This window comes from Pleuronectes platessa, chromosome 17 (genome assembly GCF_947347685.1).
Source record: "Pleuronectes platessa chromosome 17, fPlePla1.1, whole genome shotgun sequence".
Taxonomy (NCBI): Eukaryota; Metazoa; Chordata; class Actinopteri; order Pleuronectiformes; family Pleuronectidae; genus Pleuronectes; species Pleuronectes platessa.
In genome coordinates this window covers 15,124,698-15,142,492 of record NC_070642.1, presented here as the reverse complement: position 1 = coordinate 15,142,492, position 17,795 = coordinate 15,124,698, and the positions used below count along the sequence as shown (strand labels likewise).

Here is a 17,795-nt window from a genome sequence, read left to right as displayed (position 1 = left end):
CAAACATGGAATTTGACTCGGTAAAGTGGCTCTCAGGTGCTTACACAGAATACACATCACAAAAACAAAGATAACAAAACAAAACAAAGCAAAACAAAACAATAAAAACAGTCCGAACAGTATGACGGTCTAAGAAAAAAAGTGCAGGTGTGCATATTACTATCCTGGTTCTTTGTTAAATCAGCATTTTACTTTTTAAATGTCATCTGTTTTCGTTGTCTCACCTCATAATGACAGCTCAGGTTCTCACTCTGGCAATTTCTGAAAAGTCTGATGAAGAATTTCATAGCAAAAAAAACCTGGGAAATATCGTATTGTCACAGTTTTTCTTCCAAAGCCAGGTTGATATAAAAAATATATATCCTATTGTTTCCTCTGACTTATTTCACTTCGTTATGACAGTTCATTCCCTCAGAGTCTCACCCTGACAGTATCAGATCAGTCTGATGAAGAATGCACAGAGCACCTGTCATTTGATGCGCTCAGTACAGAGACACAAGACACCAGCCATTAGTATCTAAATACTAGGTCTGTCACCTACATAATCCAAATTACAAACAGAACAAATGAACGTAATCTAGCAAATGTTTGGAGCCTTGAACTAGTTTCCTTTCATCTGTATGAACTGAACTTTGAACTCGTTCTTTTTAATTGTGAAATGACCCAACACTGTATTTAAGTGTGTTAAATTACATGACGTTACACGCCTTGTACAGTAGGTGGCGGTATGCGACTTAAGTTGTATGCGATCCTCCAGTAAACCGAGAGGAGAAGAAGAAGGAGAACCGGTAAGCGCGAATCCCAACAGCCATCAACGGGTCTGGAGCGGGTCCTCTCCATGTTTTCATCTGTGTCGTGTCAACAAGGTGAGCAGCTCCTCCTCAAGCTGTGTCCGTCTTCTCAATATCTTACGAACAATTAGAAACCAAACACAGCGACTGTAACTTCCTGTTTAGCATGTAGCGTCAGTCAGCTAGCCAGCCAAGCTAGTCCAGAAAGCGAAGCATTAGCTTCTACCTAGTGGCGGAAGACGCTGCAAAACAAAACCAGGAAACGTGACACGGAAAAGGAGAGAAGCGACTAAAACTATTACTGTGTGTGTGTGTGTGTGTGTGTGTGTGTGTGTGTGTGTGTCTTTGTGTTGGCGCGCGCGTGTTTACTTTCACTTTCCTTTCTCTGGAGCAGGTTGAAGAAGATGTCGAAGAGGAAGAGCAGCTCTGTCCCTGAAAATGTCAACAAACGCGTCCGACCTGCGCACGAAGAAGAGGAGGAGGAGGAAGAAGAAGAAGAAGAAGAGACTGATGAAAATGTTGTTGATGACCATGATGATCCTCTACTGAAGCACGTATGTACACTCACTGTCTTGTTAGGACACATTTATTACTGACTGCATAGAATCCCTTTCTGTTTGATTATTTCTTTGCAAAGCTGCTTCTCTTGAGAGAATCAATAATAACACATAGGAGCTGTATAGCATGTGTACCTATCTAGAAGTGGCTTCATGATTTGGAGTGAAGTGACAGGAAAATGAAAACCTTGTGCTTAGGTGCCAGGTGCAGCGGAGGTGGTGAGTGATGCAGGGATCGTGGAGAGCATCACGCTGAAGAACTTCATGTGCCACTCGCTCCTCGGCCCGTTCACATTCGGTTCCAATGTCAACTTTGTCGTCGGCAACAATGGAAGTGAGTAAAACTGTTTGACTAGTGCAGCGTTCCGAGGGGGGGAAGATGTTCCCCTCTGTAGAAACGTAGTTTACACAAGACTTTCTGTGACTTTGGAGTCATTCCATCTCAAATCCTCACACAGCACCGGCACACAGCTTAAAGAACGTCTGTGTGCTGACTCTGATGTAATGAGAAACCTGTGGAACTGAAATCTTGTGTGAATAGCATACTTCATCCTTGCAGTATAAGTAAATAAATATGGAGTTGTCAAAAGTGTAGATGTAGGGTACTCTACAATGAGGCCGCAGCGTCTTATGAATATTTTATGTTATTATAAAAAGTCGACCCCCACAGTCAATTTCATCACACAACTTCAAGTGCAGCAGAAGATTGATGCTGCTCCCAGTACAATCTAATGTTACAGATCTCACTTAGTAAACACTGAGCCAACACATGTTTTTTCCTGTTAAATGACCAGTGTAATAGGTAACACCAGTGTTGTCACAAGATAATTACTCAGGAAAATGTCCCCATAAATGATTAACTTAATCGTGAATTGATCTAAACTTAACCCAGCCTTTTCCCAATAAACTGTTGATTTCAGTGCACTGTGCTCAATTTGCCTCTGACAGGTGGAAAAAGTGCCGTCCTGACTGCTCTCATAGTTGCTCTAGGTGGGAATGCACAGGCCACAAACAGAGGATCATCCCTCAAAGGTTTTGTGAAAGAGGGAGAAAGGTGAGTCTTTTACCACACTGTAATGGTTTATCTGTGAATTGTAACATTGTAATATGAACTCGTAGCTCCACTTGTTAAAACACTTATTTTGGAATTCATACATTTGTTCTTGTTTGATTTGAGAGAAAATATGACTTTCATAGCCCATCACACCCCTAAAATTCGATGTAGTGTGACACACAAAAGTAACTTGTCTTTTTAAAGGTTGCATCACTTCACTCTCTGTTTCTCAGCTCAGCCGATGTATCAATTACCCTACGTAACAAAGGAAGGGATGCTTACAAACCTGAGGTGTATGGTCCAGCCATCACTGTAGACCTCAAAATAACACGAGAGGGGATGAGAACCTATAAACTGAGGAGCAAGTCAGGTAAAAACCATCGATGCTCATGGATTTTAGATTTTCAGCATTTTGTGACGAGGTGTAGCGAGATAGTTTCATATTTCAAACAAACTTAAAGGTTGACCACGATTAAAATCACAAATAAACTGTCTCATTTATTTCATTTATTCACAATTACTAAACACTGCTGAAGATTAAGAGTACAAACAATGAAGTGTTGTCAAATTAGTGTCCAACTGTAACAATTCCTGTAGCACATTAAGGATTCATGATCCTTTTTTCTCCTCTTCTTGTAGGTCAACTTGTCTCATCCAAGAAGGAAGAGCTCATGTCCATCCTGGATAATTTCAATATTCAGGTATGAGCAAATCAAGTCTTACACATTGCAATGTTGCTCATACTTTTCGACAAATTAAACTTTTTGTTTAATTTGTTGAAATTTTGACTTTTTGACCAATTAAAATCCTGCGCGACGAATGTGTTTTGCAGTGTTGCTGAACTTGTTTACTTGTTTTCCCTCAAAGGTCAACAATCCTGTGTCAGTTCTCACCCAAGAGATGAGCAAATACTTCCTACACTCGAAAGGAGAGGGAGACAAGTATCGGGTTAGTCTCAAGTAAACATATAGACAAATATTTTTAAATGAAACTCTATATTTGTCTGTAGAGATGATTGTACATACAGCAGTCAAAATAGAATATGTACATTTTCCCCCCTGTTATCAGAATTGGTGTTGGGAAGGGGCAAACTGTGGAAAATCTGAACATCTGTTGATGTGAATTTTGCAGCTTTTCATGTTTTGACCTGGTGCTTTTCTTCTTCTTCTTTTAATTTTCATGGCCATTGCTCAGTTTTTTATGAAAGCTACACAGCTGGAGCAGATGAGAGAAGACTTTGTCTACATCAAAACCACCAAGCATGTCACAGAGGATAAAGTGGAGCAACAAAACGAAGTATGAATTAGTCACATTTCATTATTAATTGTATTAATACTGCACTATAACATATGGTTGCTGTTTTTTGGCTTCCTTGTGGATAGAATTTGTCATCCTGTAATTATGAATTTAGTGGGTTAACTAGACCGCTGAGCCAGATTTATAAGACCGTGTCTGGTTATGTGACTGTTGCAGTGCTTAAAAGACCTGAAGCAGAAATACAGAGAGAAAGAGGATCGTTACAAGAGTCTGTCATCCCTCGACGAAATGCACACTAAACTAGAGGAGTTACAGAAGCAGATGGCGTGGGCCTTGGTGAGATTTCTTATGGATTTTCAACCTTCTTTACCCACTCTTCTGCCCCTGAGACACAGGATGAGTGCATTCGTTTCTGAATAGGTGATTCATATGAATATTAACTGCCTTCAACGCATGTCTTAAATCTAACAGGTGATCGAGATGGAGAAGGAGTTGGAGCCGATGAAGGAGAAGCTACGGACAGACAGACACTCCACAGAGAAATATGATGAGAAAGTTGAAGAATGGAAGGTACAATAGTGTATTATTAATGATAAAACCAAGTCTTAAAACTGATTGCATCTATTTCTCATCAACAGAAAAACATCTTTACCAAAATCGTTAAGTCTGTACAATCTATAATTACTTTGTATTAAATAACTACTGCCTCTGTTTGATGCCTAACCACACAACTTTTGCACAAAGCTCTCTTTTATCCTCTAGCCTTCCTATGTTATTGATCTGTTTTTATATAACCTTGCAGCACAAGATTGAGGAGGCTGAGAAGAAGTACAAGCAGATCCAGGAGCAGTTAGAGGGAATCACCCAGCAAGTCCAGGAGCTTCAGCCCAAATGTGCTGACCTTAAGAGTGAGGCCCAGAAACGTAACACGCTTCTCAAGTCCAGCGAGGTCAGGATTTTATGTCCTATCTACATAACATTTTATATTATTGCCAACATGGTTTTTAGTTTGAGTGTATCACTGTTAAAGTATAATTAAAACAAATTGTCATGAAGTCAGTGGTTGTCAGATATAATGCAGGGCACAGCTGTTTAAAGTCCCTCATGTCATTGTGATACTCGTTGCGCAGGTCCCTGTCAACACATGCAAGACTAACCTGAGGGACTTGGAAAAGGACAAGGTTCAGTTGTCCTCGAGGATAAGTGATCTGAAGCTGAGGTAAAACATCACTTTGTTTTCTTTGCCATCTGTATTATTTCATCCTTTCTTTGCTCCCCTCTGCTTTGCATCTAATTTTCATTATTATTTTTTGTGTCTGTAGCATCAGTCAAACATCGGGAGCAGAGAGTCAGGCCAGGATGGAGCACATGGAGAAGATCCAGTCAGAACTGGAGAACCATAGACACCAGATTTCCACTCTGGGCCAGCAAATTGACCAGTATCAGAATGCCTGCAGCCGTGCCAAGGAAGAACAATCAAAGATGAGGTAGGGAATTCAGAAATGTTCACCAAAATATATGAATTATGTGCAAATAGTTATTCATAGATAACTTTGTGAAACCCTCTTTCAGTCCGTTTATTGTGCCATTTCTCCAGATACATTCTAGTTGTTCTCACTGGTCTGCAAAACTCCACTCAGCAGTAGAATCATTCAAACAGAATCGGCCTCTAACACAATCTAAACATCTTCAGGAGAGAACACGACGTGCTCCAGAGGTCCATTGAAGGCAACAGGCGTAACTCGCAGACTCTGGAAAGCAGCCGCTCCAATCGGCTGCAGCGTTTTGGAGAGCAGATGCCTGCACTCCTTAATGCCATCCAGGACGCCCACAATAGGGGCCAGTTCAAGCACAAACCCAGAGGACCTCTTGGTAAGATGTAAAAAGTCATATTATGTGATAAGCAGTCAGGCCTTGACTCATTCTCAGCTATGATGTATAAATAAATGGGGTAGCATATTTATATATGCATTTATATGTTATATAATTCAGTTTTAAGACTCAGAAGACGGTCGCTTTACCTTTCTGATTGTCTGTCTTCCCTTTTCAACTTTCCCTCTACAGGTTACCTCATTAGCCTGAAAGACCCAGAGCTGGCCCTGGCTGTAGAAGTGTGTCTTAAAGGGCAGATGCTGGCCTTCACCTGTGACAATTATGCAGATGAGAAGGTGCTGCAGGACATCATGGCCAAAGTATGCCAGAGAGGCCGCAGACCTGCCATCGTTACCAGCCAATTCCTCCCACATGTCCATGATACAAGGTCCAGGTGAGGACATGTACATCGTTCACATTAAAGTGTCTTAAGATTTAGATGGACATTACCTGAAATAAAAGCGTTAGCCCTTGAAGTTTTCCTCCCACACACAGTATGGTACTCTACTATTTTTAAATGTACACATCTTCCTCTCAACACAGTCATTCAAGCTGTAGACTGGTGGAATCGAGTATATAATAATCGAGCTGTACATTTTGTGTAAACTATCACCTCAATTGTTCTGGTTGTATCTTTTGTTTTCAGGGCTGTGAATCACTCTGAATACCCGTCCGTGCTCCAAGCTCTAGAGATCGAGGACCCAGTTGTGGCCAACTGCCTGATTGATCAATCAGGAATAGAAAGCATTCTGCTCATCAAGGTAACAAATTACTTTTTAACAAGAAAGGCCCCAGTTTAATAAGATAATGAATAACATCCTGTGTTCCCATGTATTTGAAGCGGACGTGAATTCTGATATAAGAAATCTGCAGTTGGTGAAACTAATATACTTAAAAGAATGGGTTTTGGGTCAGTTTTGCATCCTTGCCAATGCGTGTCATTTCTGATAGTGTTGGAGTCATTTCAGATGCTGGTATTGATTTTGGAACATCTCTTCATTTAAAATTTTTTGTATTCTGAAGATGTATTACATTATCATGGATTTTAATGTGTGTCTGTCTGTCTGTCTGGCTGTGAAGAATCGCACGGAGGCTCGTAGAGTGATGCAGGGCAAAAACCCTCCGCGCAACTGTAACACGGCCTTCTCTAAGGAAGGAGATCAGATCTACAACAACCGTAGCTACACTGCAGAGCAGACCAGAGCCAACCGCCTCTCAGGAGATGTTGAGGATGAGATCAGGTGTGTGCCTGTGTGAGGAGCATGTGTGAACGCATATCTCTGTGTGGGACACTCTGTAGTTTCTGCAGACTTTTTCGGCCTGGTCTCCAAGTATAAAATCCTTAGAACTCCATGGGTGGTTGATGTGTGAACACAGCCGGCGATCTAACCTATCCTGTAGCCAATTCTTCAGATTTTACCTGTAGGTCATGTCTGAAAACGGCCAAATTTTTTCTCTCCTTGATACTTCTGGTCACCAGTGGCATCTCCTGCTGATTTCCTGGTGTTGCAGTGTTCGATCAAATGAATCATCTGCACATCTTGACAGCACCAACATATAGAAACTGGATATCCCTTCACCGGAACTAACCAATATTTTCGTCCATATAGTGTTTATCACAAAACACTGGTTGTACAAACCTGTGCTCTTGTGTTCTATCTTACGTCTCTTATTTTTTATCTTTCCTCTCAGGCACTTGCAGAGAGAGATGGAGAACCAAAGAGCTCTAGCAACTCGCATCCAGCAACAAATGAGAAACTTAGATGATGACATCAAACAGAATGAAGGGTTGCTGAAAAGAGCTCAAGCAGACCAGAAGATGACTAAAGTAACCATTTTTACCTTTGACAAATCAGTATTCCTCTCTTTCTGAAACCAGGATAATAAGAAATATGGACATGATGGATTTGTTCATGAAGTTTATTTGAATCATTTAGGTTAAGGCCACGAAACTAGAGCTGGAGCTGACGGACCTACAGAACATGGAGGAGCCTCAGTCAGAGGACCTAAACCCTCTGGTTTGTTCAGAACACATCGATACAGTGCAAAACATAGATGTGATTCACACCGTGTGCTGCTGTTAAAATGTCGCTGTCCCCACCAGGAGGAGGAGCTTCAGGAGATCGTTGCCAAGATCTCGAGCAAGCGTGAAGAGTACGACCAGGCCCGAACTCAGATGACTGACCTCAGGGCGTCCTACGAGAAGGCAGAGCAGGAGTACAAGCAGCACAAAGACAAGATCAACAACATCGCAGAGGACGCCGACCCGATCAAGGTACAGTCACACTGCAGGCCCCGGGTTTAAGATGTTCACTCAGATCTCTAAAAAGATTTAGATTAGCATCACCTATCACATATTTTTTAAATATTTAACGTTCGCTGCTCACGGGATTTGATAAACAGCCCAATCTTGTGGAATTGCTTTTCTATTTTATTACATTTTCCATTGCAAACATTAGTTTGTTTTTTTATCGCATGTTATTTCTACTACAGGATGAGCTGAATAAGGCTGATCACGAGGTGATGAAGTGCAAGCACCACAAGAAACATTACGACGAGAAGCGCAGCACCCACCTCCGCACCATCCAGACCCTCGAAGCCAACCTGCAAAGCAAGGAGCAGGAAGTTCAGGTATGACGTGCAGAGGTTTGAGGGGTGACAAGAGACAGATGAGTTCATCAAAGGACTTAAAGCAAAAGCACAATATATAGTTTTTTAGATATCCTGCGTGGCTTGAGCACAGGGAAGCGTTACTGAGTGTCTTTCTAGTTTAACATGCATTTTGATTGATTACTTCCCTCTGTGGTTCAGGCATCTGTAGCCAAGGCTTCAGAGATCTGTCCAGAGCGTTTGGAAGTGCGTCGGACAGCCAGGAGTCTGGATAGTGAGATCAACCGCCTTAAAGTTAAGATCTCCACCCAGCAGGAACAACAAGGAGACCGCGAGGAGGTTGTGCGGTAAGTTACCTCCGGCCCTGTGGTAAAGAAAATCCTGCAACAGGCTTTCTTGTCAAGCAAACTGCAGTGCTGCCATCGCACCAAACATCAGTTGATTGATGTCAACATGTAAAGTTTCCTCTCTCTTGGCTTTATTCCACATGCAGACAGTACCATGAGGCTCTGGAGAACTACAAGAACCTCACACAGCAAATGAAGAACCTCAACAGCTTCATCAAAAGCCTCGACAGCGTCATGAACCACAGGCTCCAGGTTTACAATGAGCTTAGGAGGCAAGTTGTCAAATCAAAAAGATAATAAACCTCCTGACTGTGACCCTGGACTTCCCCCTTGTTTACTGACATGCTTTCCCCCCTTCATCCATCTGATCTCTTTTCTCTGCATCTCTTGTCTCAGGTTCCTCTCAGCCCGATGTAAATACTACTTTGACAGCATGCTGGGCCAGAGAGGATACACTGGAAGCATGAGCTTTGACCACAAGAACGAAACCCTCTCCATCTCGGTAAGAGGAACATTTTATTCATCGGGGGGGAGGAACACTCGGTGCCTCTTTAAGCTTGAATTTGCATTATGCAAACCAGTGAACTGTCGTTTACACAAGCTGTTTTCGGACAGGGTAAATATTCTCATAGGGTGAGTGGCTGTGTTGATCCAGGTTCTAACACTTCAACAGACCCAAACTGGAATAGAGAATACAGTTATGTCAGGATGCCAAACACAGAGAAGATGCCAAAGAAGATGTCAACTTGGAAAGACCGATATTGGAAAGCTTTAGGCAATGAGGAAAGACGCCAGTGTCTGTGTGCTGCAAACAAAAACCTTGTGTTTCCCACCATCTTCTAGACACTTGCCAGAGTTCATGGCTGAACACAGCTCTGCATACATATATTTTCCAATGTTCAATTCAAAATAGCTTTTGACCTTGAGAGGCAGCATTTCCTTTTTTATTCAAGGACTCACGAAACAATACAGGAAGTCAATGACTGTTGCTCAACAACAAAGCTCTCTTGCACAAAACTGATCTCTCCTCTCCTGCTGTGTAGGTGCAGCCCGGCCAGGGAAACAAGGCGGACCTGCGAGACATGCGCTCTCTGTCGGGAGGCGAGCGCTCCTTCTCCACTGTTTGCTTCGTGCTCTCTCTTTGGGCCATCACAGAGGCGCCTTTCCGCTGCCTCGACGAGTTCGATGTTTACATGGTAACGAGACACTGTTTTTACTGGCAGTGTTACATCTGTGTGGATATCAAATCTCTAAACTGTGAAGTATAGTATCAGATATAATAGAGGGGAAGTTGCTGGTGTTTGGCCTCATTTATCACACAATAACATGAACCTCTGTTGTTATTTTTTTATCATTAGGACATGGTGAACAGGAGGATATCAATGGACATGATGCTGAAGGTGGCGAGTGGTCAGCGATACAGACAGTTCATATTCCTCACTCCACAGAGCATGGGGTAACCACTGTTACAACATCCTTCTATTTGTATATCAAAGCAGTCTGACCACCCAGATACAAATGTATTGGCTTAGTTACTGTATATTAACTTAGTAAATGAGCTATGATAAGACTAATCCGTTCAGTATCAAAGGTCATGTGATTTTTTTTTTTTTGTGCACTGGAGGGTTTGCCTGGGAAAGGGAATTTGCCTCTGAAGCTTAAACCTCAAAGGTACGACCAAATAGTAATCTTTGCTTTTCCCCTATTTTTGTTTTTCCAGTACTCTTCCTGTGAGCAAAATCATCCGCATCCTGCGAATGAAAGACCCAGACCGTGGCCAAAACAATGAACCAGCGGATCAAGCCGCGGACCAGTAGTGTTCCTGGCTCAGTGTAAAATAAGATCGGCTTCCGAGATCCTCCATGAGCCTGACAGTTGTGCATTGATTCCAGTTTTCAGGGAACAGTTCTTAGTAAGTTCAGCCACATGTTCTTTATTCATCAAAGATGGCTTCAGTTTTTAGGTTTAGGTTTGTAAATATTCAAGAGTAATTGTCTCAAGTTGTATTTCTGAATTAGTGTATTCAGTGTATTGCACAAAAACAGCAACTTATGTTTAGGGGTTTGCAGGGGGGGGGGGGCATTTTAATATCCTTTGTTAGAATAACTTAAATGGCTTGAAACATTTTCAGGTTTTCATCCTGTTATTGATTAAAGCAAACATGTCAATAGACCCATTCGATGTCTGTGTGTGTTTTTTTTTTAATGGAAACATGTTTCAGGATTCAGGCAATACTCTCGTGGACTTTTCCCACTGTTGGGATCATTTGGGTTTCAGCTAATATCATCTTGTGAATTTTTCAATAGATAGGCTTGATTCTCCTTTTTTTGTCGATTAGGTTTTAGGACAGATTAATACACAATCCTTGATATTTCTCCTCAGCTCTTCCTATTCACTGGATACAAGTCATTTTGTTTCAGATCTGCATTTGAACACTCAAGCAGAAACCCTGAGACCTATCGAGGTCAATCATGTGAGGAAGGATTTGCACCTTTAAGGGCTCTGTGCCAGATCTCCCACACAAGGCGGTCCACTGGAATGCACTTCCACTCATGCACATAACGTCTGTTGACAACATACCTGACCTCCTGCAGGAGCACTGGTGCTTTCTTCCCTTTATATCCCTGAGAACTGGCTAAGAGGAGTTAACATGAAGCCTAAATCTCTCCCATCACGGTTGTTTAACAGAAACTCAGCTGCAGCATCAGGTGAGGCTCTGAGCGTAGGAGCCGCACGCAAGTACCAGCGACATGTGGACTGCGCGGAGGACTCTTCCTCCACAGACAGCGAGTCGGTGGCAGACAACAGCAGACAACACGAGAGTAGCCACAGAGAAATACACTTCGCTTTTCTGCCGGAGAGGTACGAGCCGCTGACGGATGATGAAGCGAGGGAAGCAAAGAAGAAGAGAAAGAAGCAAAAGTACAAAAAGGTCAAGAAGGTCGGTATTATTATTTCACATTTTTCTACCAATGTTGAATAATGTTCTACAAATGCAGTGTGTGTGTTGTGATGGTTTGGTGGCACTATTATAGAGATTCTTATCCTTTTGCTCTTGTCTTTCCTCTGTAGCCTCAGTGCGGGTAAGTCCACATGTGAATCACAGATTTTCTCAATATGGCATCAATCAGCCTCAATTTGTTCTAATGGAATCCTAATTATTTGGGGAAAACTGCTGTAAATTAACCTGAAGTCTCTAATTGGCTCAACATGTTGGCTCTTTGGTTTCTTTGTGTCCTGTGCTGCAACTGCATCATCATCCCAAATGACCAAATACAAATAAGGCTGAGGTTTCTGATTATTGAGGTAATTGCTGGTATCTGCTAAAACAGAGATCACTTAAATGTTATAATATGAAAAAATATACGTGCTTGATCAGGAATTCCCCCTCAGACCATATGAATCATCACATAAGAGCTTTTTTCTTATTCATCTATTGGCCTTTAACTACTGACAATCAGTGTTCATGCCGATAAATGCTTTGTTCATATAAGGGTCGTTCAGTTTCCTGTCTATCCTCACTCTTTCCTGCCTGGATGACTTGATAGTGTCCCTGGTGCATCAATTCTTGTTGTGATACAAAGGAAAAGGGAAATTCTTGTTTTGTTTGTTTGCTTTATTACCATCACACACGTGAGTGATGAGGAAATCTGGGTAGTTCGGCCTTGCTGGAAATAAGAGCTGTAAAATGTCAAGTAAACTATCCAATAAAATAATCGTAGTCTTCTGTAAATGTTTAACTATATTTAATCTATTTTATATCACTTCATTAGACTCTAAATCCAAACCGGTGCATGTTTACTTGAGTGTGCAGTTCAAATTCAATTCAACTGGTGAGTCCGATTTAAAGAGGAGATTAAGGAAGTAGGACATTTTTTAATTAAAATAGATAAAATTCCTCTAGAATGTTTAACATTAATTTAATTTTATGTTTAATCAGTAAACATAACTAAAAAGCGCTTTTTATAATATTCTTCTCAAATTAAGACACTTTTAAAGAAGAACCTTAAGTTAATTAAATGTGTTTTCCTCTCTTGCAGTTTCACTGTCGGTAAGTTTTTTTTATATATTAATAAATATAATAATAAATTAATATATATTTTCTAGAGATTTTTGGGATATGGCAACAATTGTCTTCATTGTTATTATTCAGATACTGTTGATTATTTGGAAAGCTCTTTTGACTTATCTCATTAATTGTTTTTATAAACGTGATCAAGTTGATAATGAACATTGGTTAATTATTGCCATGAGCAGGTGCGTCCCTTGACAACATGTTTACTCAACAGATGACTTTATGCCCCTGACTTATGTGAGATATGAAGAAGGAAATGGTTCATCAAATGTAACTTCAAACATTACTACAGTTGGTTTATCAGTGACCTGGCACTTTGTGTTTATGCTCATAAGAATCTGAAAACTTGAACGTCAGGTTAATAAATCATAAATAAAATAGCTGTTGTTAATACTTGACTCTGAAGGTTTATTCTCAACCTTGGGAATGAGTTTTTTATTACCTTCTATTGACTTATTAATTTTGTTTTTTCAGTTGAGACAGTGAGCAGAGTCCTTTTGACAAACCACATTGAGGAAGTAGGATTGTTTTGCTTTATTTTCCTGAAACATCTGACTTCCTGTGTCCGCCCCAGCCGGACAGCCCTTTCCTGCTCATTGACGAGACAATGGTGTTCACGGGACGATTTATTTAGACGTTACGACTAAAAACACTCTCCCTGCTGTGCTATTGTTCTAAACCCGACACGTGTGCAGTATTAGTCTGAACTGATTCTACTTCAGACCCCGACAAATCATGAAAATGTTGATTTGACGTAGTTGTGTGAAAATCACTGGTTGTCATTTGAATATTCTCTGATTAAAAGGATTGGCGACATAATCCCAGGTTAGTGATTCAGCCTCCATCCCTGTCAATTCACCTGGGCCTCCTCTGATTGGCTCAACAGATTTTCTAACAATGACGATGGGAATCCACAGAATGAATCATTGATCTGAGGCTGTTTCTGTCTTTGTTTTTCAGAACATTGGCAAAGCTCTGCGCTCCACCTGGAAATGTATGATGCTTGGTCTCTACAACTTTGCTCTGGGTTACTCCACCCCGATCACTGTGGCTGCTACTTTTGTCCCTGACTTTCACAGAGGGAGGAGCTGAGCTGATGCACCTGGATCTCGTCCGGTTTTATTTTTGTATTTTTAAAGCTATTGTGTATATAACTTTTGATGTTGATAATATTTGTGTATTTGAAATTGTATTTGAAGTTTTAATCAAAGAATAATACATTTTCTGAAATTATTTCTTGTGATATATTAAAACATGGCTGTACTTGCAAATTTTTGTTACTGAAAAACCTGTTGTTGGTCATAATGTGTTGCATGATATCTGGTATAGTACAGCTACACTTTTTAACCATATCTGTATTAAAAAATTTTTTTTTGAGTTCATAGATTTTAGAGACAAAGGTGTAAATTTCTCTCTGCATAGACCTAATGCTCTTTATAAACCCTGATTTAAAAATTTGCCGTCCCATTCCCGTCTCAAGAAGCGGTATTGACAGTAATAGTATATATGTGAGCGGACATATTGTATATCTAAGCAGTCTAGTTTTATTCATAATCCACAATAGCTGCCACCGTTATCCACAATGTGGCCGCAGCAGTGATGAAGCACAAGAAACAAGTCAAGTCAGTCAAATATATTGATGAGACATTAAACTGGTCTGTGATACATGCGTTTTGCACCTTCCTATATAAGTGCATTTGGAATTTTTATAATGTGCCCTTAAAGGGATGGTTAACAGACAAATGATCCAAAGGGAATATCTCTTTTCTCAACCTGCTGTGAATTGCTGCGATATGAACAACAGACTAACAAGAGGAGATGTTTTTTTCATTGGTATTATTACCGTATGCACAAGCTGAAGCTTTAAATTGAAATGATATTCCCAAATCATCTCAGCCGGTAGTTATATCACCTTTTATATTTGCATTCATGTATCTGAATGTCACAAATAACACATTAAAGATTGTGGATGTGTAACAAAGTATTTTGGCCTTGTGTGATTCCCAGAAACTCAACAACTGAGCAAAGGTGTTTTGTTGTATGACATCATTTGAGAAACCCAATACCAGTGTTGTGCATGAACGAACGCAAAAGACGTTAATTGAAAACGATGAACTGAACGCAACTCAATGACAAATAATGAATATGAACGGTGAACACGTTCATATTGTAGCGTCCTCGCGTATGGACGACAGGAAACTTCTCTAATTATGTGTAACTTTATTAAAGTCCAGCGAACACGACACGCTTCTTGTTCGTAACTCTGACACTACTATCATCATCCACCACTGTATCCTTCACTCCCCTTCCTCATTCACCCTTGATACGCCAACTCATCAGCCAATGAGAGCCTGGCATCCCACAAAACCCTACAGCCATTGGCCTAGAATTGGCCATTCTTTAACAAGTTAAGTCTTTAATTCTCACTGTCCACCTTAAAACTATGAAATGAACTGAAATTTGAACTAGTTCAGAATTTAAATGGTGAACTATGAACGTGAACTTGCACAACACTGCCCAATACAATGTCAATTTTTTCTTTTTTGTTAGTTATTATTACTATTATTATTGTTGATTTTATGAGGTTTCTTGGTGCCATCAATATAATTTAATTTTTTTAATTTGGAATTAACATAGTGTAACTATTGTGCGATGAACAGTTGGTTTAAGTTCTACCAAATTTAGGGGGTCAGTATCTTGCCAAAGACACTTCAGCATGCAGATTGAGAACAGCCACTCTACCCCCTAGGCCAAAATGCCTGCTCATTCCAATGAGAAACTAAGCACAATAAGAAGATGGACACATTATTGGGTGTGTCCTTCTATACTGCTTTTGTATTTTCTACTTTAATACATATATTTGACAGCCTTACTTAAAAGTTACTTTTATATTTTTGGATTTTAGATACTGGATGATTTAACATGCTTTAAAAAACTATTGTTAGAGATTAACCCAGTAGTTTCCAACCTTGGCTTCTGACACCTTACAATAATCACAGTGTGTGACACAGTTCATTTAATATAATTCTGAAAATTCATGCAAAACCTTCTAGTTTATATTCGGTGATCAAATAAATGACATATTGTTCCCATCAACTAGTTATTAATATGATTCAGTTCAATTAATTGAATTAAATAAATTGAAAACACAAAAGATGTGACAGATCCGGCTCCTTGATGACGTGTTTCAACCGCGACAGAGACGTTACTTCCGCATTCGAGTCCTGTTTACACCACAGACTGGTTTACACAAGCCGGGGAACATTTAGCGGCTGCTCCGGTGTTTTGTGAAGATGGCGGAGCTGAAAGCAGAGAAGAACATCAGCTCCATCCCGATCGACAGCTTCAGCAATTTAAGAATCACATCGATATGGACGTTCCTCATGTCTGTAAGGCGGAAGTTTCATTCTCTAGTCGAGGCAGCGAGCGTTAGCTCTCGCAGCTAGCACAGAGAGCTCTGCTGCTAAACAGATGAGAGTTTAACATCCACTGACTGTCTGTCTTCTCTCTGTGGCCGTCTGTAGGTGCAGTGGTCGGAGCCCTGGCTCGTCGGGCTCCTGCTGTTTCACGCTGTGTGTCTGTGTGTGACGCTGGTGACCTGCAGATTCTACAGAGCTCAGATCTGTCACTTTCTGCTCATGGGTACGTGGAGAACAGACAGACTCGCAGTCAGTTCGTAACCTCACTGTTCCAGTTTGACGTGTATCTGCCATGTGCCAAAACTGAACAGCGCTCGATGTAAATCTAAAAAACAATAGAAAAATGCAGCCCCCCCCCCCCCCAGCTCTATGAAAGAGAGAGCTTTGTGTGCAGATGGAGTATTTAGTGTGCAAGTGAGCGTCACACAACGTTTTTTCTATTTTAGGGTTTTCTCTCTCTCTCTCTCTCTCTCTCTCTCTCTCTCTCTCTCTCTCTCTCTCTCTCTCTCTCTCAAAACCCTGTTGTTAAACTCAATGTAGATGAATAAAAAATACACATTTTTAAAAATGTTTAAGTCATTCAAATAGTATTGACATGTTTTTTAATATTCAAATTTTATTCAACAGCACCAGCTGGCAATACGTAATAATATACTTCACTCAGCAGCTGAGTATCGGTAGATCCCATAAATCTTTATCGCCACACTAGCTCATAATTAAAGCTAAATGAGACCCAGTGTGAAGAGGCTTGTAAACACACTGTGTTGTTGTTGGGGTGAGTGAGTGTGTGTGTGTGTGACAGAGTTCCCAGACTGACCTGTCTTCTCTCTACAGTGGGCCTGGTGTATAGCGCTGAACAACTGAATGAGCTGGCAGCTATGAACTGGAGGTACGAGCAGTATTTCAGTACATTGAGTGGAACAGTGTGTATAGAAGCTCTGTTGGCTTTGATCACAAACGGGGGAAACTAACCGTAACCAGCAGCACATGCTCACTCAGCTTAATTTCTGTTCGCAGGTCCTTTTCTAATTTCCAGTACTTTGATTCAAAGGGCATGTTCATATCTTTGGTTTACTCGATTCCGCTGCTGCTCAACACAGTCCTCATTGTGGTAAGTAACCTGTCACACCAGATCACATGTTGAGAGCACAGATGAGCATCAGGTATGCCACAGACGACAACGTTTGTGTGTGTGTATGTGTTCCCTAACTTCAGATGCTGTGGGTGTACAGGACCTTTTCCACTATGACTGAACTCAAGATACTCCAGCTGAAGCGAAAGGCGCGCAGAGAGAAGAGAGACAAGACTGACTGATCTCTCTCCCTATGTCTGTAAATGGGCTTCAACGAGGGGAGCTTACAATCTCTCCTCTAATCCTGAAATTTGAAGGCGGTTGGCAGATTCCTTCATCGTGACTATAAAAAGGATTGTTCGCTGACAACCGAACTGGATGCCTGTGTCTGATACCAGTGCTGCTGGATATGTTGTACATAATGAGACGCACCAGGACCAAAGGACAGTAACTGTTTTGTATGTAATGTTGTTTTAAAGTGTGTTTAAACTTGACTTGAATTACTTTTTACGTGACTGTTTGATTTGTAGGGGGGATACATAAGATTGTTTCACTCTATGATACAATCAACCTTTTTATAAAGCACTTTTCTTTAAGTTTAAAAGGGCTTCACAAACAGAAAAAAATCTGAAGCAAAAATCAAAACAAGAGAGAATTAATTCATTAAACAGAACTGAAGTCACGCAGACATACAACAAATTCAAGAGTATTTTTGAGAAAGGATGTTAGATGTGTGATCGG

The 17,795-nt window shown here is 40.7% G+C and overlaps 3 protein-coding genes across 4 annotated transcripts; all 3 read left to right on the top strand.

Annotated features, from left to right (window-relative positions):
• The first annotated feature begins 751 nt into the window (after positions 1-751).
• On the top strand, positions 752-10,664 carry si:dkey-119f1.1 (Structural maintenance of chromosomes protein 6-like). Of its 2 annotated transcripts, none has more exons than XM_053445426.1 (27): positions 752-866; positions 1,186-1,345; positions 1,547-1,682; positions 2,297-2,402; positions 2,636-2,772; positions 3,042-3,103; positions 3,270-3,350; positions 3,597-3,698; positions 3,876-3,995; positions 4,131-4,229; positions 4,462-4,608; positions 4,790-4,878; positions 4,982-5,146; positions 5,353-5,531; positions 5,724-5,925; positions 6,178-6,292; positions 6,612-6,772; positions 7,224-7,359; positions 7,469-7,549; positions 7,636-7,806; positions 8,025-8,162; positions 8,343-8,488; positions 8,635-8,760; positions 8,885-8,990; positions 9,532-9,684; positions 9,847-9,944; positions 10,209-10,664. In XM_053445426.1, exons 2-27 carry the CDS (start codon positions 1,196-1,198, stop codon positions 10,303-10,305), a joined length of 3,303 nt encoding a protein of 1,100 aa, XP_053301401.1. In that variant the 5' UTR covers positions 752-866; positions 1,186-1,195; the 3' UTR covers positions 10,306-10,664. The 2 variants fall into 2 exon arrangements, with proteins under 2 accessions (XP_053301401.1, XP_053301402.1); XM_053445427.1 differs by having other exon boundaries at positions 756-866; positions 1,183-1,345.
• A 100-nt stretch (positions 10,665-10,764) lies between these two features.
• Positions 10,765-14,547, top strand: LOC128460300 (required for drug-induced death protein 1). Its single transcript, XM_053445428.1, has 2 exons — positions 10,765-11,429; positions 13,524-14,547. The coding sequence occupies exons 1-2, from the start codon at positions 11,139-11,141 to the stop codon at positions 13,653-13,655; spliced, it is 423 nt and encodes a 140-aa protein (XP_053301403.1). The 5' UTR covers positions 10,765-11,138; the 3' UTR covers positions 13,656-14,547.
• A 1,219-nt stretch (positions 14,548-15,766) lies between these two features.
• Positions 15,767-17,557, top strand: tmem18 (transmembrane protein 18). Its single transcript, XM_053445106.1, has 5 exons — positions 15,767-15,952; positions 16,088-16,205; positions 16,817-16,871; positions 17,000-17,093; positions 17,198-17,557. Exons 1-5 carry the CDS (start codon positions 15,857-15,859, stop codon positions 17,294-17,296), a joined length of 462 nt encoding a protein of 153 aa, XP_053301081.1. The 5' UTR covers positions 15,767-15,856; the 3' UTR covers positions 17,297-17,557.
• The last annotated feature ends 238 nt before the right edge of the window (positions 17,558-17,795 follow it).

Coding starts and splice junctions, on each gene's coding strand:
- si:dkey-119f1.1 (XM_053445426.1), top strand. CDS start 1,196: ATGTCGAAGAGGAAGAGCAGCTCTGTCCCTGAAAATGTCAACAAACGC. Junction 4,879..4,981: donor ATAAGTGATCTGAAGCTGAG/GTAAAACATCAC, acceptor TTGTGTCTGTAG/CATCAGTCAAACATCGGGAG. Junction 8,761..8,884: donor GTTTACAATGAGCTTAGGAG/GCAAGTTGTCAA, acceptor CTCTTGTCTCAG/GTTCCTCTCAGCCCGATGTA.
- LOC128460300 (XM_053445428.1), top strand. CDS start 11,139: ATGAAGCCTAAATCTCTCCCATCACGGTTGTTTAACAGAAACTCAGCT. Junction 11,430..13,523: donor AGTACAAAAAGGTCAAGAAG/GTCGGTATTATT, acceptor TTTGTTTTTCAG/AACATTGGCAAAGCTCTGCG.
- tmem18 (XM_053445106.1), top strand. CDS start 15,857: ATGGCGGAGCTGAAAGCAGAGAAGAACATCAGCTCCATCCCGATCGAC. Junction 16,206..16,816: donor CTGTCACTTTCTGCTCATGG/GTACGTGGAGAA, acceptor TTCTCTCTACAG/TGGGCCTGGTGTATAGCGCT. Junction 17,094..17,197: donor TCAACACAGTCCTCATTGTG/GTAAGTAACCTG, acceptor CCCTAACTTCAG/ATGCTGTGGGTGTACAGGAC.